General features: G+C 33.8%; 1 protein-coding gene, 1 long non-coding RNA gene and 1 other non-coding gene across 14 annotated transcripts in view; 1 reads left to right on the top strand and 2 right to left on the bottom strand.

The window, feature by feature from the left end:
* The window catches only part of LOC114339297 (ankyrin-3), a 539,512-nt gene that overhangs the window by 327,146 nt on the left and 188,077 nt on the right, over positions 1-24,289 (top strand). For all 12 annotated transcript variants that reach the window (XM_050646489.1, XM_050646490.1, XM_050646493.1 and 9 more), the window contains 5 exons: positions 2,058-2,218; positions 3,285-3,488; positions 6,202-6,492; positions 10,095-10,250; positions 17,342-17,638. In XM_050646489.1, coding sequence (XP_050502446.1) covers positions 2,058-2,218; positions 3,285-3,488; positions 6,202-6,492; positions 10,095-10,250; positions 17,342-17,638 — 1,109 coding nt within the window. The remainder of the gene's footprint in view (positions 1-2,057; positions 2,219-3,284; positions 3,489-6,201; positions 6,493-10,094; positions 10,251-17,341; positions 17,639-24,289) is intronic.
* LOC126881861 (uncharacterized) overlaps positions 1-24,289 on the bottom strand; it is an 84,006-nt gene that overhangs the window by 19,963 nt on the left and 39,754 nt on the right. The window contains exon 2 of the long non-coding RNA XR_007697040.1: positions 6,180-6,445. This is a non-coding gene — a long non-coding RNA (uncharacterized LOC126881861). The remainder of the gene's footprint in view (positions 1-6,179; positions 6,446-24,289) is intronic.
* On the bottom strand, positions 14,463-14,582 carry LOC126882838 (U4atac minor spliceosomal RNA). Its single transcript, XR_007697414.1, has one exon. It is a non-coding gene; the product is annotated as a U4atac minor spliceosomal RNA (small nuclear RNA).

Here is a 24,289-nt window from a genome sequence, read left to right on the forward strand (position 1 = left end):
TACCCAAAAAAGACAAAATGCGTGGTTATAACAGCAAGTCCAATAAGATGTAAATTGGAGCTGGAGGGCCAGATAATAGAACAAGTGGTGGAGTTTAAATATCTAGGCATCACACTATCTACCTACGGAAATTTCAAAACAGAAGTGGAAGGTCAAGTGAATAGAGCAAACAGAGCCGCAGGTTGCCTGAGTGAAACAATATGGAAAAATAAAAATATCGAAAAAGAAATAAAAGACAGAATTTACAAACACTTATCAGACAAAGAAAACAAATTGTATTAGATAACGAATCCAGTCCAGAAATTGAAATCAGGGGAGGAGTTGAGCAGGGATGTATCATATCTCCATTACTATTCAATGTATATTATATTGAATCCCTTTTTGAAAAAGTATTACTGTCTGAAAGTAAACCAATAATAATTAACGGAAGAACTATTAACAACATAAGATATTCAGATGACACCGTGATTATGTCAAGCTCTGCTGATCAATTCTAACGACTACTAAACAAAACAAACAGTTTCTGACAAAAATATGGATTTAAAATGAATATAAAAAAGACTAAAAATAGGATAATAACTAAGAAAACAAATATACAAACATACATTTGGGAAATGTGCCGATAGGAAGGGTTGAAAAATACAAATACCTGGGAACCTGGATATCAGAAAGTATTGATCAAACAACAGACATAAGGGCCAAGATAAAAATAGCAAGAAATGCGTTTGTAAAACTGAAAACAGTTCTCTGTAATAAAGACCTTAGATTAGAACTGAGAGTAAAAGCTCTGAGATGCTAAGTGTTTTCGATACTGCAATATGGAATTGAAAGGTGGACATTGAAGCAAGACCACATAAATAAGCTACAGTCATTTGAAATGTGGTTACAGAAGGATGCTTAGAATAGCATGGACACAGAAAAAAACGAACAAGAAAGTATTGGACACGTAATGAGGTGACAGCGATATGAAAAGCTAGGACTGATAATACAGGGAAATATAAGAGGAGGAAGGAGTATATGAAGAAGGAGAGTGTCATGGTTGCAGAATTTAGGGGTGTAGAAAAATTAAGGGTCTAAATGCAGTTCTATAGAACTCTTTAGAACAGTGGTAGATAGAGAAATGATGATGATACCCAACCTCCGATTAGGAGACGGCACTTCAAGAAGAAGTAATAGCTATGAAACTCAAAATAATTTCTATTTAGCGACTTTAGCCACTACCAAGTTATTTTGGTATGATGAAAGCACAGTATATAGAGGTTCCACAGTAAAATCACACTCTTCTGTCGGCGCTTTGATCTCAAGAAGTAATACCGGCAGTACGCAATTGGTAATTCACCAGTAGTGGATGCGGGTTTTCTCTGTTAAAATCCGTGCGTTTCTATGTGACTAGCAATGCGAGAGTGGGGTAAAAGCGACTAAGAACATTGCGCGGTCGCCATGCGCGACTACAGATTTTACTTCCAATTTTTCGGAGAGTGGTTCTACTGTCCCTCTTTATACTGTGATGAAAGGGTTGCCAATGCGAGTCCATTATACAATTGGATATAGTAATTGAGTCAATACTCGCAATCTTAAGTTTGTATTTTTATTAGTTGTTATATAATCATGGGGCAACCGGTTTCGAGTCTTACAATATATGACTCATCATCAGGCCCAGTACAAAAAGTCTTCTCAATACAAACTACAAGCTAAAATCACAAAACAAGAGACATGTACATATACATATATAAAAATAATAAATATAATAAACGTTATAAAAATAATAAACGTTTTATATATGTATATGTACATGTCTCTCGTTTTGTGATTTTAGCTTGTAGTTTGTATTGAGAAGACTTTTTGTACTGGGCCTGATGATGAGTCATATATTGTAAGACTCCAAACCGGTTGCCCCATGATTATATAACAACTAATAAAAATACAAACTTAAGATTGCGAGTATTGACTCAATTACTATATCCAATTATTTTGGTATGTTTGGTTCAAAGAATACAATTAGAGCACCCTCCTATTTCATAATTATAGAACTGAAATACATGTCTTAACTTTTGTAGGTATTGGTGCTACAACAGAAAGTGGTTTGACTCCTCTCCATGTCGCCAGTTTTATGGGATGTATGAATATTGTTATTTATTTATTACAACATGATGCTAGTCCTGACATACCGACTGTTAGGGGCGAAACTCCTTTACATTTGGCTGCTAGAGCCAATCAGGTAAGTCTTAACGCCACTATTATTTTTTCCGAACGTTTTATACATATTATATTGAATAGAAACTTTTTAATTCCTGGGTTTTTCGGTCTTATTAGTAAAACACTTTGTTATGACTTAAACGTTTCGGCTATTTGCCATTTTCAATAAGCACTTTAATTAATAATAATAAACATTACATAAATAGAGCACTAAAATTTACATTGCACTTGAATTTTCACTTGAATTCGGCAACTAGCCGAAACGTTTAAGCCATAACGAAGTGTTTTATTTATAAGACCGAAAAACTCAAGACTTATAAAGTTTCTATTTAAAAATTCACGGTCAGGAAATAACAAAACTATATTATATTGAATGTGTTGTGACAGGAACAATGCGCTCACTAACAATTTTACTTCATGTATATAAACCCCTAGTAACCTAGAGAAGCTACATCCACCTTGGAAAAAAAGTAAGAATGCTTCGATGCTACGTCTTCTTTTGAATGTCCCGTGTTGAATCGTGGACCTTGAACGAAGTTATGTGCAGACAATTGGAAGCATTTGATGTGGCTATATCGGAGAATACTTAAAATACCGAGGACTGACCGGGTCACAAATGAGGAGGTTCTCAGAAGAATGAAGATGAACCGAGAGCTACTAACCACCGCCAAATCTCGAAAGTTACAATACTTCGCACACATTATGCGAAATGATTCCAGATATGAATTCATACAAGCCATCTCCTGCAAGGAGAAATATACCTCAGAATCTGGTTCAACACAACATCTGTGCAGCTTTTCCACACTGCCGCAGATAAGATAAAGATTTCCATGATGATCGCCAACATTTGTCACGGATAGGCATATCAAGAAGAAGATATAAAACCTGTAACGCTACTGCATTGATACACTTTAATCTATTTTCCCAATACTTTTCCCTTTACCAACCTATTTTGATTAAACCTCGTCTTTAGACTAACAGACTATTAGTTTGAGTGCAAAATAATGTGAGAATAAATAACAAAATACGTTGCAATTTTGCACTACCCAAAGATTTACTTACTTATCTGAATTTTTTTGTGTTTTTAGACGGATATTATCAGAATACTTCTCCGAAATGGTGCAGCTGTAGACGCAAAAGCCAGAGAAGAACAAACGCCCCTCCATGTAGCTTCTAGATTGGGAAATGTTGATATTGTTATGCTGTTACTTCAACATGGTGCCCAGCCTCAGGCTACAACCAAAGATCTTTACACTCCTTTACATATAGCTGCCAAGGAAGGACAAGAAGAAGTAAGATAATTTTTTTAATTGTAAGAATATAATGTCCCAATAGCCGACGCAATCTAAGCTTTATCAATTTAAAAAACCGACTAGAATCCGTTATAAAAGGTATATTTGTTAAAATTCCTAAAAAGGGGTACATCACAGAACTAGTTTTCGATCGGATGACCGATCATCATCAGTGCTTACCTAAAATACGTATAACCTGATAAGATAATGCAAAGTTTTTAAATTTTGACTACGGTTTTAAGAAAGTTGTAGGTTATACTCACGTGATTCTAACATGCTAACCACCAAAATACAAAAATATATGGGTAAAAACCCTTTAAAATTGGTCAGTCATGGAAACATAGATAAAATATGTGAACTTAAACAGGGATGTACAAAATATTTCTTGTATTATGCTCCAGGTACCATTTGAGCCCAAAATTGACTTGTTCACATGTTGACTGTATGATGGCAAGTGGCAATGATAACGGAACTCCCTAACGATGACATGACAGAAATGACAGTTCCACAGGAAGTTGAAAATTTTACCTGTTAGTTATGTAGACTCTGGTGTAAAGCTTGTTAAATTGAGAACAGTAACGACAATCACTCCACTGTGATAAATAATCAATTAAAGTAAAAATTTAATTTCTGTCCAATTATCTCTCTCATGTGCGTGTTGTTTTGCTTCGGAGAATGAGTAACCGGGCATGTCCTAAATTAGGTCCGACTGTCGTACTGGAGATATTCCTGTGAATCTTTTGTCCACTACGTTGCCTTCAACTATTATTTGTTCCATGCCTTTAGGCATATTCAAGGCTGTAGAGATATTCTTATTGGTTTGACAGGGATTTACTTGATGACGACCTGGGAGGCCCTGTCGTCTAAAGCTGATTGTACTCCCCTGCTGGATCTTGGATTCCGAGCTCCATGATCATTAAGTAAATTATCGATTAGATAGATTTTTACTAAGGATATCCATGCGGAGTGGAATATTGCTATACGTAGTGGAAACATGGACTCTCGGAATTACAAGTATGAGACGTGTAGAAGCCTTTGAGATGTGGGTTTTTCGAAGGATGCTGAAGATCTCTTGCACAGGGTACGTGACCAACAACGAGGTGCTGAGAAGAATGGGGACTGGGAGAACTCCTAAATATTTCAAAAAACATGAAAAACGAGTTATCTAGGACATATTTACAGAGGAGAAAGATACAACTTTTTACGACTCATAATGGAAGGGAAAGTGGAAGAAAGAAGAGGTCCAGCAAGAAGAAAATGCTCCTGGCTGAAGAACGTAAGAGACTGGATAGGCATGGACACACATTCGATACTAAGAACCACTCAAGATAGAGAGCAATTTGCTGTAGTTATAGCCAGCCTTCAGTAATGGAGAAGGCACCTTAAGAAGAAGAAGATCCATGCGGATTTTTAATGTGATAGTCATCCCGTGGTTGCCCCGATCTCAATGCCGTTGATTAATTTAGCTCTTCTGCCTTCGGAGTTAATTTCTCAGCTCCAGGGCATTGAAATGTCCTACCAGGTGTAGTGTTGAAGTGTTTTTCCACCAGTAGCTGTTGATTAACGAGTGGATCATTTCTTTTATGCTATATCTTGGTGCTGATGTTGCTGCTGCCCTCCATCAGAATAGGATATGGGAAGGGAAACTTTGGTTAGATGGGAGAATGGGCCTAAAACATAGTTTCTCCCATTGTCTCGTTACAAAACCAAAAGAATAACTTGTTTTTCACAAAATTTCTTAATTGGTGCAGATCAGAACAACAATCCCCAAACAGAGCTAAAATCATCTTCCAAAACACCCATCGAAATGACAGTTTTCGAATGACGAAACACTCATAACCAAAATCCCTCTCATAACCAATTCTGTAACACCATATCTTCCTAATAAAAACAACCCATATCAGCTGTAATTTCAAAAAACTGCTACATTGAAGAGAGGCACTAAGCTCTTCTTCTTTTTTTGTATAGACATGACTCTGTCTGTTTTTTCAATGTGCCTCCAGTAAGTTGTCGTTCCATCGTTTTCGTGGTCTTCCCACTGATCGTCTTCCTATTGGGGAACCGTCTCTCGCCGTCCTTACTACTCTATTTGTTGTCATTCGGCTTATGTGGTCGTTCCATTCTACTCTTCTGTTTCTTACCAGTTATTAATGTTGTCCACCTTGCATCTCCGTCGTATATCTGTAGTTCTAGCTCTGTCCCATAGAGTCTTACCATCGATTTTTCGAAGGGTTTTCATCTCCGCTGTTTCGAGCAATCTTTTTGTCCTCTCTGTGTCGGGTCGTGTTTCTGCCGTGTATGTCACTATTGGTCTGCATCTTTAGACGCACTAAGCCTAAACAAGAATTCCTGGATGTGTTCTATTTTCTCTTACTTATAACATCCGAGTCTTTCATTGTGTTTTTGTTGTGTTAGTTTATTTTAGTTAATTCTATGTCCTAAATTTCTGACTTCAGAATCCAATCCTTTGACTGTGATCTCATATCTATTTCTTCTTTATTACATATAGAAAAACAAAAACAACTTTAGCCTAACGGTGATATTTTACGTACTGCCAATTACATTTTAGTTCCATATATTTCGTGGTGCATTTTTTACTAAAGTTCATTTGAAAATTTTAAAGTTATGGTTTAGTGTACGGTCTTTAAGATTTAACATTTTAAATCTATTAGAAATATAATATAAACTTACCTAAACATTTATGATTTTTTAGGTAGCCTCAGTTCTTCTAGATAACGGAGCGGACTTGACAGCGACAACTAAAAAAGGCTTCACTCCCCTTCATCTTGCCTCAAAATACGGTCATCTCAATGTTGCCAGACTTTTGTTGCAAAGAGACGCTCCAGCTGATGCCCAAGGGAAGAACGGAGTGACACCTCTGCATGTTGCTGCCCATTACGATCATCAACCTGTTGCACTTTTACTGTTGGACAAAGGAGCCTCTCCGCATGCGACTGCTAAAAACGGACATACGCCATTACATATTGCTGCTCGAAAGAATCAAGTAAGGTTTATTTCAAGATTAGATTGGTTATTGTTAATATAAAAGATACCTATCTAAACTTTTTATAGGTGCCTGTATAAGAAGTATTTTACAAATTATGCTGTAATATTAAATTCTATAAAACTAATACCAAACAAACAAAATCCAGAGATCTGGAGATTCAAAGATTTCTTGCGTTTGAAGTAAATTCTGGTCACAGCCTATATCCGTGCTTTATATACTTTGCAAAGCAAACAACCGATAAACGCATAGACATGAGGAATTTAAAAGTTGCATTCCATAACACGTCAATCTATCTAGGCAAAACTCCTCACGAATTTGATTCTTAGTACTCAATTTTGTGAGTAAACGAAAGTAAAGAAAGACAGTTTAAGATTTAATGTCGATACAGAGGCTATCTTCTCTTATGCACATTTCATCCTTTTGGACTCCTCAGTCAAATTTTACAGTGTCTTTCTTCAAAACTAATATAATTTTTTACTCATTTACGGCAATACATGTTTGATAAAGAATAAAAACACGAAAGCAGAATACACAAGCAGCAGAAATGAGATTTCTAGGAAGAAAAAGAGGATGCATAAGAAAAAACACGAGAATACCACGAAAAAGATGGTTGTAATACCCTAAATATAAACGTAAAGAACGCAAGCTTAGAATAGAATAGAATAGAATTTATTTCATCAAATATACAAAATTTCTTTTGTTTTTGACAAGTCAAAAGAGTACGTACCTACATTATAAAATTTTGACAAAATTTAAAAGATAAATATTATAAATTATAATGAACAGATATACAAACAGGTACTAACAAATTTAAACAATTTAACACACTATGTAAAAACGTAAAGACATGAAATAAACTTAAAAACATGAAATATCGTCATAATCGGCAAAAAAACCCTGACCAAACTAGTGTACTTATTATAATGTATTATAAGCGGTACCTAAGTACTCTGTCTTTGTGTAAAAACAATGTTTTAAAAAGTTTGATTTTATTTTATTTTTAAACGACTGTAAATGAAGATTTTTTACTTCATCTGGCAAAAAATTGTACAAACTAACATGTTGAGTTTTTTATACTTTTCGTCAACCTAAAACGTTGTGCTCTAATAGCATCGCTCGATCTTGTATGGAAGTTGGAGTTTATGTTAAACCTACTTTTGTTGGAATGAATTTCAATCAGCGTCTCATATATATAGAGTGAAGGTAGTGACATAATACCTAACTTCTGAAATAAAGGTTTACAGTGTTCCCTATACTCTGCTCCTGCAAGTATCCTCACTACTTTCTTTTTTAACTTAAAAATTCTGTCTGCGTGACAAGAGCCACCCCAAACAGTTATTCCGTACTTTAAATGGCTATGGAACAGTGCAAAGTAGATCATTTTAAGGGTACTTTTAGGGATCATAAAAACTAAGTTGCGTATCAAAAATATAGTTGTAGCAAGTTTAGAACTTAAGTAGTTTGTATGAGCACTCCAGTCCAAATTATCATCTAGGAAAATTCCTAAGAGTTTAACACTATTTCCTAAGACATACTTCCGGTCAGAACTAAACATCAAATTCTGATTTTTGTCTTATGATCATTACCAAGAAAAAGATAACAGAACGTCAACTCTACGTCAACCAAAAGAGTGAGGCACTACAACTACCTCGGGACCATAATAAATGAAGAAATGGACCAACAACCAAGAGATAAGAGCACGCATCGGAAAAGTTAGATCCACCTTCAACAGGATGGGAGCCTTCTTCTAGAGCCACAACCTCTCTCTTGGCATAAAAGCAAGAATGCTGCTGAAAAGATGTCTTTTCTGTCCTTTTTATGGTGTTAAATCGTGGACCTTGAACGAAGATATGTGCAGAAAATTGAAAGTATTTGAGAGATTATGATTAATTACTATCAAATATCGAAAGTTACAATACTTCGGACACATTATACTAAATTCAGCCACGATATAAAATTGGAAATAAAAGTTCGTTTACTAAAATGCTACGTATTCTCCGTTCTTTTATATGGCGTGGAGTCATGGACCTTAACTGAAGCATCACTGAAGAGACTAGAAGCATTTCCTGGATAGACAGACTTACCAACGAAGAAGTTCTACATAGAATGGGTAAAGAGCGCGAACTAGTCGTAACCATAAAACGTCGCAAACTGGAATACCTGGGCCATATAATGCGCAATGAACAACGATATGACCTACTTCGGACCATACTTCAAGGTACAGTGCATGGGAAAAGAGGTCCAGGACGAAGAAGAATATCCTGGCTGCATAACCTGCGAAAATGGTTTAACTTAACCACTACCGGACTTTTCAGGGCAGCAGTCAACAAAGTCAGAATAGCCATGTTGGTGTCCAACATCCGTAACGGATAGGCAAAATAAGAAGAAGATGCGAAATTAATTCAGATATCTCGCAAAGAAAAATTTGGAAAGCGAGGACTAGGAAGAAGAGGAACATCTTGGTTGAAGAACCTCAGAACCTGTCATTTAACACAACCTCTGTGCAGCTTTTCGCACTGCTGCAGATACGATAAAGATTGCCATGATGATCGTCAACAGTCATCACGCACATAAAGAAGAAAAAGAATACCCATGTGAAGACGGATCAACAAGACCTAATTCATATAGTGAGGAATAATAAAAAAGGCCATATTGGCTTACTGTATTAGTAAAATTCATCAATTCTTTAATATTGCTGAAAAAATATTAATTTTATTACTAAATAAAAAAATATGAAATAAAAATTTTTAAGAAGCGCTTTTCTTTAGTTACGAGTGACTAAAATTAAAAATATTATAAAAAACATCAACTAAAAAACAAAAAATAAAAAACATTGAAAAAATCTAACACATTCGTCAAAGAAAAGCGTGGCGCGTCTTCATCGAATAAACGGTTTTCGCCCCACGCTTTTCTTTAACGAATGTGTTAGATTTTTTCAATTTTTTATTTTTTGCTTTTTAGTTGATTTTTTTATAATATTTTTAATTTTAGTCACTCGTAACTAAAGAAAAGCGTTTCTTAAAATTTTTTTTTTCATATTTTTTTATTTTTTACTTTTTAGTCTTACACTTTTCAAACATTAAAATATATCGTCGTTTTTCTTAAAATATGTATAAAACATAATATTATGATGTACTAACAGGAAAAAAAAGTAGTAGGAATCGGCCAAAAATTTGAAACTTTATTGTTTATTTATGAAGCATAACGTAAACAATTAACGTAAAAAGTGAAATTATGTATAGTTCATATCATTGGCTACAATCCGTCAAAGTTTCAAGTTTTTACATTGTAAAAAACAAGAGAATTTAAGGCATTTTCCAGTAAAATCGTTTTTTTTTAATTCAAACAATTAATAAACATAAAATTTTTTTTTATTGATTATTCGTGTATTGTTCCCGCGAATGCATATGTCTGTAAATTTTCATTCATTTGCATTGGAGAAAAGGAACTCAAATTAACGTCTAAAGATTTGACGCAAACTATTGAACTAAATAAAAGCGTTTAAAAATCATTAAAATTTAAGGATTTGATATATTTAACATTCTTTTAAATAATACATTATTTTTTACTGTTAATATTTACTATCGTATATATTTTAGATGGATATTGCGACGACCCTCCTCGAATACGGAGCCCAAGCTAACGCAGAAAGTAAAGCAGGCTTTACACCTCTTCATCTCAGTTCACAAGAAGGACATTCTGACATGTCATCTTTACTGTTGGAACATCAAGCGGATGCGAACCATGCTGCCAAGGTAAGAGGCTACTAATAATGGTGCTATGTTCACCCGTTGCTGAAACTTCCTTTTATGTATATTTGTAACTATATTAACGTAATACAAATAATTTGTATTTTTTATGAAAGCAGTATGCATATTGCAAATTCGCTAGTAGATAAAGCTGCTATGTTCGGTTTTTGGACATGACCTCTATCTGCTAAAGATGCTAAGTTATTTATAAAAGATAGCGCCAAGTGTCATTTTGAGGTTATGTGTGCAATGTTTAATAAAGCATAATGGGAGTGTATATTAATTAATTGTGATTAAAGTTTGTTGTAGATTTCTATTAGTAATTTTTAATCTATAAACGACTCTTCTTCATGTGCCATTCTCGATTATCGAGCGTTGGCTATAGTAATTTTGTTGACGGCAGCTCGGAAAATGGATGCAAAGAATCTGTTTGTTAAACCATTCTCACGTTTCTAAGCCATGACGTTCTTCTTCGACCTGGCCCTCTTCTTACGTCTCCCTTGCATTGTATTATTAAATGGAGTATATTATATATCTCTGGGTGTCGCAGAACATCGCCAAAATATTAAAGTTTGCGATTTTGAACTGTTCTGACGACTTCCGTAACTTTTCCCATCCAATTAAAACAACTTCGCTACAAATTCTATCCAACCAATTTATTCGTAGGATTCTCCGATACACCCAGATTTAAAAGGCTTACAGTTTCTTGGGATCTGTATCCGTTAGAGTCCAACCTTCGACACCATACAAAAGAGTCGAAAACGCATATCTCACTAATTTAATTTTCAGACTCAAAGCAATACTGTTTTCACATCGTTTCAACGTTTTTTCATCTTAAAGAATGCACCTCTGGCCTTCTCTGTACATATTCTAATTTAAACAAACTCTAACATTGAAGTAAAACGACTGCTATGTAATAGGTATAATTTGCTAAGATCCTAAAAAATCTCAATGGATTGAATAGGATTTGAATGGGATTTTTTAGGATTTTAGTAAATTATACCTATTACATACAAGTTGTTTCACTGAGTTTGTTTAACTACATATGGTATACAGCCAACCCAGGGAACTATCCCTTTTTAGTTTAGAATATATTCTAATTTCTTTGGTCATGTCCCAGTTCTCATTTAGATTACAACCAAGATAGGTGATACTGTTAGTTGTCTTCAGTTGTTCACCATAAAGGTCGCGGCAGATTATCATGCTCGAATCGTTTCCAGCACGTAGCATAGTCTCCGAAAAATTGAGGTTTTGATTTTACAAAGAGGTGTCTGATATGATACGTTCCGGACAGTGTGAATTGTTCATATTTAAAACCATTAAAATCAATATTTTTCGGAAACTAAACGCTACGGGCTGGAAACGCAACGTGCATGATAATATGCCGCGACCTTAAGCTGTTATCACTTCCGGTTCTATTGCCGTTTTACTGACAACCATCACCTTTGCGGTGTTTAGCTTGAATCCATATTCATCATACATTGTGGTACTCATTTTAATAAAATGTTGTTGCGAATGTGTCATCCACGTACCTCAAATTATTAATAATAATACAGGGTGTCCCGGAAAATAGTGCGTTCTTTTAAGGTATGGAGAGAATACACAATTTAGAACAAAAAAGTCCTATACCATTTTTTTCTAAAGTTAACCGTTTCCAAAAAAAAGATAACATTGTTTTCCTTAATGTTTGGAAATTTTAATAAACTGGCAACATCGTACGCACTACGGAATAATAACAGATAATAAGAACTCGTTTGTGATTGTGATTTATAGTATTTAAAGTAATCCAACCTAATAGTAGGTATTCATACTTATGTATTTACTATTTGTTTACTAAAATTATTTTCTTTTGAAATGTATTAAAATACCTATTGCATAATTTTAAACGAATTACACATCTTTTAACATAAAACACACATCTTTTAACTGAACTAGTATTATGTATTTAGTAAGGTTTAAATGTGCTGAATGCTGAGTAATGCTGAGGGCTTTAACTGAATTACATAGTTTACAGTGGAACTTAAATACCCCATATAATGTCTCAGTAATTTGTTTACTTGTGAATTGAAATAATTAAGTTGTACTTACTTGAAAATAATTATTATACCGAATAGATGTTCCAAGTAACCCACTTTCACAAACACCATTCATACGACGAGAAATGCCGGCAAAACATTTTGAAAGAAATTAATTATAGTATGCCTCTCCATTTAGTGATCTGTCATAAATAATCAACGTAATAAGATAATAGGTAATACACTCACGATTCGAAAACATTTTCGGCATTGACACTAAACAGGATCCTTTAAAACTATCTGTCTTCTATATATTTACATGGGACTGTCTATGCTTAAATTTGCGTGCCGCACATAGTTGTCAGATTTAAATTTGCATACCAAAATGTATTTTAATTTTTTGGCCAAACGGTTGCATTTAGAAAAAAATGTTATAAGAGTTTTTTGTTCTACATGGTGCCTTCTACCTATACCTTAAGGGACGCACTATTTTCCGGGACACCCTGTATAATAAAGACTTTTTATTCATTTGGTATATAAAACAAATAAGCATAGGGTTACAGCACATTGAAAAATATAAAACAAAAGCAAAAAAGTTAAACCCTATCGGGATAACATCTGGCGAAGTCTAGCTCAGCTACTCTTACTTAAACGAATGTTAATCCCCGACGCCATTCATTTTGATACCACATTGAACATTATCCACTGCTTTATTGAAACCGAACTCAGAATTGATGTTAAATATTAGTGGGAACAAAATATAGCCCTGCCTTACCCCTTTTCGTATTTGAAGCTCTTCAGAAGTGTCCCGGCGAATCCTGGTGTTTGTACGTTGAAGCCAGTAAAGATTTTTAATAATGCGTAGGTTTTTATCATCGATACCCACCTACTGCAGAATTGCAATCATTTCAGTATGTTTTATTCGATCAAAGACCTTTTTAAAGTCATTAATGCACATATAAACCGGATGTCCAACATCTCTGCATCTCTGTACCATAACCTGAATACTAAATAGTGCTTATCTGGTTCCTAGGTTATTGCGGAACCCAAACTTTTCACCACCAAGTTGTGTTTCTTTTTTTTTTTGTACATCCTAGGTGCAAAATTCGTAGAAATATCTTAAAACATGAATCATCAATCTGATGGTTCGGTAGTCTCTACATCTTTTCGCATTTGCTTTTTTAGGTATCATCGCAAAAGTCGGCAGCAGCCAATCCGTTGGTATATAGCCAGTTTCATGAATGTTATTAAAAATATGAAGGAGAGATCTTTTACCTGAACTTTCGAAGAGCTTTATTATTTCACTCGTTATTTCATCTGGTCCCGTCGCTCTTATGGTCTTTGCTAATCTTATTGCTTGTTCAATTTCGTTCATCATTAAACAGTTCCTAAATATACTCTTTCCATCTGTTTATTTTATCCATATCAGTTTTCCGTCTCTATCAACATGTTATTTGCATGTTTTTTGTTCTGACCTGTCAATTCTTTTATTTTTTATACATTATTAAATGAATCATGTTTTGCCTTTTAACTCTTCAATTTCTCTTCTCCTCTATAAATGACTACAAAATTTTAAATACTAACATTGTAACAACCTTGTTTTAATTGATACAATTATATTTTGTTGTAAACTGCATGTGTATATTTTTTTAATTTAAGTACAATAATTATTGGCTATGAGCAGCTGTGTTTGATTGTCTAATAATTTCCAGAAATTCTATTCAAAAATCAAAATTTGCAACGATAGCGAAAAATTACTGTTGGGTTACAGAGTATCAGTTTTTAACAATGAAAATAAAATAAAAAATGTGCTTTGAAGAAATGTGCAATGAACTTTTGAAAAAAGTTCTCAAAATACTAAAACAAAATAATAAAAGTTTTCCTAAATTACTGGGACACATTTTTTTCAGTTATTTGAAAAACCTTCATTTCAACACTTCTTTCCCAGCTCTTCCCATTTTGGGATGGGGGTCGCTATTACTTACTCTTTTCTCGTCTTCGCCTCATATTCTCAAAAATAGAAAAATAATATTTTGATGTGGAGTGGAAAGAAGAAATACTAATTTTGATTGTATTTGTATTTTGCAAAAGAAAATTTAATTCTGAACTAGAAAATAACATACATTATTCTTGTACATTCATAAAAATATGAGATTTGGGCTTATTATTTCCTAATTTCTTAATGACCCCATTAAGTAGGGGGTCTTCCAAAAATTGCACTCAGCTAAATTGTAAGCGGGTGCGGGTATATTTTACTTGGTTTCAGCAGAGTTGTCTCACTAGACGATCATGGACAGACTCAGCTCCCCAAGACAAGGATAAATTTTTAAATACCCATAAGTATTATCCAGAATTTTATAGGAACAATGTAGGAAGTATTTAAGTGGTGCCACCTGTTGGCCAAAAGCGAAATGATGTTACAGATTACTTTATTTGTAGTTGGTATACAATACAGGAATATTTTCGATGTGAGATTCATTGATTTTATCAATAATACAAATTAATAAATGTTAATTTTGATTAAAATTGTTAATTTGTTAAAAAAAAACAAATGAAATATTTTAACCAAATTTAAAAAAATATATTTTTTTAATTATTTTGTGGAATATTGTCCAGGTTTAAAAATATTTAACAATTGGATTTTCTTTGACAGCTGTGGTTAACCAGTTCTTCTTCTTCTTTTGGCATGTTAACTCTGGATGGGTCTTTGCCTATGTCCTTCCATTCAGACCCCAATTGTGGCCTTCTCCTCCATTGTATTACATTTTAAAGTTTTCAGGTCAGGTCTTCCAAATCATCCAACCATCTCGTTCTGGGCCTTTTCTTTGATTTTTATACATTTCAAAAATGATTTGCTTAATAAATTAGTAGGATATATAGGGAAAATTTATAGTCTGAATGGCAAGAAGAAAAGAAAGTGAGTCGGAAATAATTGTTGCTGATGTATTTTGTCAATGTTGTTCTGAAGCTTATACTAGAAACTCTACCGACAAACGAAGATAGGAGATTCCTCAGATAATTTTAAGACATTTTATCCCAATTCACCTAGTCTGAAAATGCTTCCTAAGGGAGCTAGAGCTCTTTGAAGATGGCGTCTTGTAATTAGTTTTTCTTAAATACCTCCAGAACGCTTCTATTTAGAAAAACCAAAATTGGTACACATATTTATCTTTCAGAGATAAATCGATTTCATCCATTGTGAATTTCTAGTACCGGTCATAGGCGTCCGTTTTGGGTAGGGCAACGGTAATTTTGTCGCATAACTGTTTTGTCTTTAATTTTTAAGCATTTTTGACACTAGATTATTAAATTATGAGGTATTCTACTACTAAAAGTTACTCTTGCTTTAAGTTGGTAAAATACACCGTTTTTTTTTATTCAAAAAACGAAAAATTTTCAAATCGATTTTTCTAGAGAACGGTGTGTCCTACCGACTTAAAGCAAGAGTACCTTTTAGTACTAGAACACCTCACAATTTAATAATTCAGAGTCAAAAATGCTTAAAAGTTAAAGGCAAAAAAGTTATGCGATAAAATAACCGTTGCCTACCCAAAACGACGCCTATGACCGGTACTGGAAATTCGCAATCGATTTATCTCTGGAAGATAAATATATGCTTGACAATTTTCGTTTTTCTAACTAGAAGCGTTCTGGAGGTATTTAAGAAAAATTAATTACAAGACGCCATCTTCAAAGAGCTCTAGCTCCCCTAGGAAGCATTTTCGGACTAGGGGAATCGAGTTAAATTATCTTAAAATTATCTGAGGAATCTCCTGTATTCGTTTGTCGGTAGAGTTTCTGGACACCTTGTTCAGGATTCCACTCTATATATGTGATTATACAGGGTGTCCAGAAACTCTACCGACAAACGAAGACAGAAGATTCTTCAAATAATTTCAAGACAGTTTAACCCTATTCACTTAGTCCGAAAATGCTTCCTAAGGGAGCCAGAGCTCTTTGTAGATGGCGTCTTGTAATGAGTTTTTCTTAAATACCTCCAGAACGCTTCTATTTAGAAAAACAAAAATTGGTACGCGTATTTATCTTCCAGAGATAAATCTATTCCATCCTTTGCGAATTTTTAGTACCGATCATAGGCGTCCGTTTTGGGCAGGGCAACGGTTATTTTATCGCATAACTTTTTTGTCTTTAATTTTTAAGCATTTTTGACACTGCATTATTAAATTGTGAGGTATTCTAGTGCTAAAAGGTACTCTTGTTTTAAGTCGGTAGGACACACCGTTTTCTAGAAAAATCGATTTGAAAATTTTTCGTTCTTTAAATTTCAAAAAAAAATTTCCATAAAAACCTTTTTAGAAAGACGAAAACTGGTACATTTATTTATATTCCAGAGATAAATCGATTTCATTAATTGCGAATTTCTAGTACCGGTCATAGGCGTCCGTTTTGGTTAGGTCAACAGTTATTTTATAGCGTAACTTTTTTGTCCTTAATTTTTAAGCATTTTTGACATTAGATTATTAAATTATGACGTATTCGAGTACTACAAGTTAATCTTGCTTTAAGTTAGTAAAATACATCGTTTTTTTTGAAAATTTTTTTCCATTTTTTTCAAATTCCCAAAACGAAAAACTTTCAAATCCATTTTTCTAGAAAACGGTGTGTCCTACCGACTTAAAGCAAGAGTACCTTTTAGTACTAGAATACCTCACAATTTAATAATCCAGTGACAAAAATGCTTAAAAGTTAAAGACAAAAAAGTTATGCGATAAAATAACCGTTGCCCTACCCAAAACGGACGCCTATGACCGGTACTATAAATTCACAATAGATGGAATGGATTCATTTCTGGAAAGTAAATATGCATACAAATTTTCGTTTTTCTAAATAGAAGCGTTCTGGAGTTATTTAAGAAAAACTAATTACATGACGCCATCTTCAAAGAGCTCTAGCTCCCTTAGGAAGCATTTTCGGACCAGGTGAATTGGGTTAAATTATCTTAAAATTATCTAAAAAATCTCCTGTCTTCGTTTGTCGGTAGAGTTTCTGGACACCCTGTATAACTGTTATAGATTTTGTTCCAGACACCTTTTTACTAATATGTACCAATATTTTTTTTAGAATGGGCTCACACCTCTTCACTTATGTGCTCAAGAAGATCGGGTACCTGTTGCTCAACTCCTGCTAAGAGCAGGAGCTCAAAAGGATGCACAAACCAAGCAAGGATACACACCGCTCCATGTGGCTTGCCATCACGGTCACGTCAACATGGTTCGTCTTCTCATTGATCAAGGTGCAGACGTCAATCCTACCACAGTGGCAGGATACACTCCCCTTCATCAGGCCGCTCAGCAGGGTCATGTGCTGGTTATAACGTTATTGTTGAAAAATAAAGCTGATCCTAATGCTCTAACAAACGTGAGTACATTAATTTAATCTGGTTTCAATTTGTTTGTTATTAGTCCAGGGCGCATCTGTTTTGAGATGGACGTTGAGAGGTGACTCAAATTTTTTTGCAGAAATTGCTTGAAAATAAATCAAATAATAATATTTGAGTTATCCTCCCTCTCAAAAAGGTCCGGAACATTGTTTAAATAATCAAAATGTCAAAAATTGAAGGAAAAATTCGATTTTTTTCTTCGTTTTTTGATTATAACTTTAAAAGTATTCATTTCCGAGAAAAGTTGTACTGACATAAAAGTTGTGTAATTAAATTTCCTACAATATAGAATTGGTTAAAAATTTAAAAAATAGTCACCCTAGTTGCAAAATAGCAATAATTGCAAAAAAAAAACATACAAAAACAAGTATTCGCATTTTACGTTTTTCAACCATTTATGCTACACTTAGGACCTTCATATTTCACCCAGAAAAACCTTATGATACAGTAACACAATACTGTAAATTTCATTAAGATCGGTTCAACAGATTTTTCAAAATAAATTTTGCAATCCAGCTTTCGCAAAAAAAAATCATTTTTTCAAAATGTTACAGGACTGAAAATAAAGCAGATAGCAAGTTTAATTTTTTTTTACTTATAGAAGTGTACTGTACCTTTCATTTGCAGTTTTCAAAATTAAAATCGATTAATTACCACGGCGTCAGAAAATTTTTGAAATAAGCAATAATTTTTGGTGCTACGCGCAGGACAGCGGTGTTCGATTCACAGAAGTTGATTTCCACCAAAATTTCTTCCAATCTTTATCTAATATATTATTTTCTTACTCTATATTTTGTTGTATTTTAATATTTTAATTCCACAAAAATCAAACTAATTTTATTATTGTTTGTGAAATATTGTTTAAACAATTGCATATGTTTAAAAATAAAAAACTTTTATTATTTAAGTTAAAATATATTAACAAAGAAAGTTTTTGCTAATAAAAGTGTTATTTCAAAGGATAGAGTATGTGTTTTTATTTTGCAATAAAAAATTTATTTATTTATATCGAAATGTAATAAAAATTAAAATGTATCAATCATTATCAAAGATCATTGGAATGCCCAATCAAAACAAACTATCCGCTGTCCTGCGCGTAGCACCAATAATTAATGTTTATTTAAAAAAAATCCTGACGCCGTGGTGTTAATCGATTTTAATTTTGCAAAATTGCAAATGAAAGGTACAGTACACTTCTATAGGCAAAAAAATTGTCAACTTGCTATCTGCTTTATTTTCAGTCCTGTAACATTTTGAAAAAATGATTTTTTTTACGAAAGCTGGATTGCAAAATTTATTTTGCAAAATCTATTGAACCGATCTTAATGAAATATACAGTATTGTTTTACTGTATCACATAGTTTTTCAGGGTGAAATATGAAGGTCCTAAGTGTAGCATAAATGGTTGAAAAGCGTATAATGCGAATACTTGTTTTTGTATATTTTTTTCACAATTATTGCTATTTTGCAACAAGGGTGACTATTTTTTAAATTTTTAACCAGTTCTATATTATAGGAAATTTAATTACGCAACTTTTATGTTAGTATAACTTTTCTCGAAAATGAATACTTTTGAAGTTATAATCAAAAAACCAAGAAAAAAACGAATTTTTCCTTAATTTTTTGACATTTTGATTATTTAAACAATGTTCCGGACCTTTTTGAGAGGGAGGATAACTCAAATATTATTATTTGATTTATTTTCAAGCAATCTCTGCAAAAAAATTTGAGTCACCTCTCAACGTCCAAATGTACTAATATTTTTACAGATGCGCCCTGGTCTATATGTAATATTGTTATGTAATAGTAAATGGGTGGGATAATAAATACTGATATGATAATAAAAAATTATAATGAAGAAAAGAAAATGTAGTAGGACAAGGAAAGTGATCGAGTTTTATAAATTTTTAAAATACTTCTTCTTCTTTCTTTTTATCAGCAATTCTGCTTGTTAATTGGCGCATTGATACCTCTATGTCAAGTTGTCACTCCATCTTGTGCACCGTCGTCCCATATTTCTGCCGGTTGGTGATTTATGTCTTGCTATTTTGCAGGGTTGACAGGTTTAAACCAACATGCTTAAAGAGCAACATGCTTTAGAAAAAAACCTTTTTTTTTAGCCTCCAAACTGGTGTTTTTATTTTATACAGCTGCCACAATTGAAGAAAATTAAGATAAATAAATTCTATTTTGTTACTTTCCAACTTAGTTATTTTGAATAGTATTACGTTTGAAGATGTTTTTTTGTTATATTAATTTTTTGTGTGTGTAAATAAAAATAAAAGTTGTCCTAATAATTTTTTTTTCATTTTTAAAGTATTTAGACTTATTATACTTTGTATCAAATAAACCTGGCTTAAACCAAAAAACCTTGTTTTTTTTTTGTTTTTTGGAAAAAACCTTGGTTTTGCCAACCCTGTTTGACTACATGGGTCTCCTCCATTCTGTTTACGTGTTTATTCCCTTCTTTTTTTTATTTAGTGTCCATTCGTTTATACGTAGTATGTTGCATTTTCTTCTAATGTTTTTCACTCCTCTTTCAATGTCTCAGCATATTTCCTGTAATTCTTCTCATTGCTATCATCTCTGCCGTTTCCAGTGGTCTTTGTGTTGTGGCTGTGTGGGGTCTTGTTTGTGATGCATAAATATTTCATTATGGATCTTACACTGGCTGTATAAAGTCTTGACTTCAGCTCAAGTGTTAATATTTCGGTTTCGGCATATTATATTGTTCTGCTAGTCTATTTATTCCTGTTTCATCGACTTCGAAAAAAGCGTTCGACAGGGTCCGACATGAAAAACTAATAGAATTATTGAAAAACAGAGATATAGACAGACGAGATTTACGAATTATCATAAATCTGTATTGGAATCAAAAGGCCAATATAAAGATAGAACAACAAGAATCCGAGAATATTGATATAAAGAGAGGGGTAAGACAGGGTTGTGTTCTGTCGCCGCTACTGTTTAACCTATACAGTGAAACCATATTTCAGGAAGCGATAGCGGAGCTAAGTGATGGACTCTATTAACGGAAGAATAGTAAATAACATAAGATTCGCTAATGACACCGTTATAATGGCAGACACCCTGGAATCGCTACAAGAATTGCTAAATAGAATTAACGATTATTGCATTCGATACGGACTAAAAATAAACAAGCAGAAAACTAAGTTTATGATAGTCTCAAAAACAGAACATGGAAAAGAAAGGTTAATGATAGAGCAAACCCAAATAATAAAAGTAAAGACATACAAATATCTGGGAACCTGGGTCGATGACAAAAATGACCAAAGCAAAGAAATTAAAGTCCAAATTGAAACTGCAAGGCAATTATTTATAAAAATGAAGACACTGCTTACAAACAAAGACCTTCAGTTGCCTCTCAGATTAAGGGCTCTAAGATGCTACATATTTTCTATATTGCTATACGGAATGGAAGCTTGTACATTGAAGAGACAACACATAGAAGCGTTCGAAATGTGGTGTTACAGAATAATATTGAAAATTCAGTGGGTTCAAAGGATTACCAATGTTGAAGTGCTACGACGTTTAAATAAGGAGTTAGAAATTATGAAGAATATAAAAACTAGAAAACTGGAATATTTGGGTCACATTACCAGAGGAGAAAAATATGAGTTGCTGAGAATTATTATGCAAGGAAGGATCCAAGGAAGAAGAAGCATAGGAAGAAGACGCATCTCCTGGCTGAGGAACCTTAGAGAATGGTTTAACTGTAGTTCATTACAACTTTTCAGAGCAGCAGCCAACAAAGTGACCATAGCCATTATGATATCCAACCTCCGATAGGGGAGGGAACTTTAAGAAGAGAAGCCAGTCTATTTTCTTTTTGTACTTGATCTCTCACTTCTTTGTCCAGGTTTCCATAGCTGGACAGTCTTATTCCATGCTATTTTATTTCCATTACTTGTTCAGTACTGATGCCGATATCAAATTATTTTGCACTTATGTTAAATATATGGACTGGTATTTGCAGACTATCTTCATCTTGGGATATTATTATTGCGTCGTCTGCGTATCAGTTTGCATATTTTTACTACTTTGTTTCTCATTCTGTATCCTCTTCGTTTCTTGATACTTTTGATGATTTTATCCATTATTAAATCGAAGAGAATAGGGCTCAAAGAATCCCCCTGTCATATTCCGCTGCCTATCTCTAAGTTCTGTAAGTTGTCTGTAATATGTTTATTCTTTTGGTAAATGTTTTCAATAGTTTTCTCGTTGGAACTTTCCACGCTGAGCAGATGGGACGTGAATTATAAATTGTAAAATTCCCTCATCTTCCTTAGTCTCAGCATCCGTTATGGCTTGCAAATTGTAGAAGCCTCGGAGGTGTTACCAGAGAAGGTTCCCATTGTGTTCAATCTGGTAGGATGTAGGGTAACATTTTTGGATGTTGTTTTATGTGCTATTAGATTGAAAACTTAGTTTTTTGCTAGCAGTTGCCGCTAGGGCATCCCTGCCATTTCATTCGTTGCAATCCGTGACTGCACGCCGGGGTTTGTCCTAGTTGGGTCAGAGAGAGCAGCATATGTGCCTCCTGATGAGAGACTAATAAGTTTCGAAACCGGTAGAGGTGCTTGCTGCACTCTCTGATTGAACTGGAATGATGATGCGGCTGTAGTTTCGTGTTGCAACGGAATTTGAAAATGGTTATTCAAGTGCAACGGAATTTGTAAGAAAAAATTCAACACCCCGTATCTCGAAAACGAAACATTTGCGGACTTACGTTTATAAAGCCAACTGTCATTATTTTTTCATGCAGAATTACCCCTTAAAGTTTGTCGCACTTATTTAAAAACACCGTGTATTGATGAAGAACAGTTGTTAAAGTACCTAACTTTTTATGACTTAACATAAACGAATGAATCAAACAACATAATGTTAAGAAAACCTGAGGCTATAGTTGGGTTTTAATTTCAGTATTTTATAAATGCTAGAATATTCCACAGGGTGATGCGAACTTTGAAAAAAAAACACAGTTTGATTGGTACACCCGGTATACAATGAAAATTTGCCTGTTTGGCAACAATATTATTTCAGTGGCATTTTTAAAGAATCAGGCTATAACATGTTCAAAAAATCACTTAAATCGGCCAACAGGTTTAGGATATATGAGACATCAAAAATGACCAAATTTTTAAGTGGGCCGATTTCTAAGCACGTAAGTTTATTATAACTATGTATTATATTTGGCTTGACAATTTTTGTGGATCTGGGCCTGCTCGCAGAGAAGTCGCCCTCCCGTCTATTCCTAGCAATTTCCATTCATCTTCTGACCCTTAAAATCTCAAGGTCTTCTTTTACATCTACAGTTTACATCTCATCTTGTAGATCAATCTACAATTTACACGGCCGTCCTCCACTTTTCACACAATTGATTCAATTATGGAGATAATACTGCGGTTCCAGACATTGTTGACCAAAACAGTACCAAACAGTTGAATTGCAGTTGGTGGCTGTGCTTGTGCTCGTCTAATAATAGTCCAGAAACCACTGCGCATCCGCTAGGAAAAATATTCCGATTCGGATTTTTTGCACAATCTTACTCAAAAAGGACCCCTTTTAACAAATTTGCATGTTGCCAGGACCAAAAGTGGGTCAAACATTTTTTAAACGTTTTTTTTTTATTTTTTCCCAAAATTATTTTTTTTTGCATGGAACAAAGTTTTTTTAGGTTTTCGGATCATTCCAAACAGAAAAGGTCTTTAGAGACTTTTCTCTAAAGTTGATAGTTTTTGACATATAAGCGATTAAAAATTGCGAAATCGGCCATTTTAACCCTCAAAAACTATGTGAAAAATTAAAAATTTGAATGTTGTCAAGGTAAGTAGATATTCTTTAAACATCGATTGATGAAATCCCGAAGAGTTTTTTGCAATACAATATTCAGAACTCCTTTGTTTTTTAATTGCTAATCAAGCGTGCGCGACACTATTTTCCACCGTTGCATGTGTATACGGTATGGTGCAAATGAAAGGAATAAATTCATTATTTCGTAAACCGGCGACTTTAAGGAAAAATCCCGAAACAGGTCGATTTTCATTTTTAAGTTATATTGTGGCATATATGGTATACTAGTGACGTCATCCATCTGGGCGTGATGACGTAATCGATGATTTTTTTAAATGAGAATAGGGGTCGTGTGCTAGCTCATTTGAAAGGTTCTTCAATTCTCTATTCAGTAATATAAACATTTTCATAATTATTTATACAGGGTGTCCTGTATACTGTCCTGTAAATTTTTTGGACACCCTGTATAAATAATTATGTAAATGTTTATATCACTGAGTAGAGAATTGAAGAACCTTACAAATGAGCTAGAACACGACCCCTATTCTCATTTAAAAAATCATCGATTACGTCATCACGCCCAGATAGATGACGTCACTAGTATACCCCATATGCCACAATATCATAACTTAAAAATAAAAATCGACCTGTTTCGGGATTTTTCCTTAAAGTCGCCGGTTTACGAAATTACGAATTTATTCCTTTCATTTGCACCATACTGTATACACATGCAACGCAACGGTGGAAAGTAGTGTCGCGCACGCTTGATTAGCAATTAAAAAACAAAGGAGTTCTGAATATTGTATTGCAAAAAA

Source organism: Diabrotica virgifera, chromosome 3 (genome assembly GCF_917563875.1).
Source record: "Diabrotica virgifera virgifera chromosome 3, PGI_DIABVI_V3a".
In the NCBI taxonomy this organism is placed as follows: domain Eukaryota; kingdom Metazoa; phylum Arthropoda; class Insecta; order Coleoptera; family Chrysomelidae; genus Diabrotica; species Diabrotica virgifera.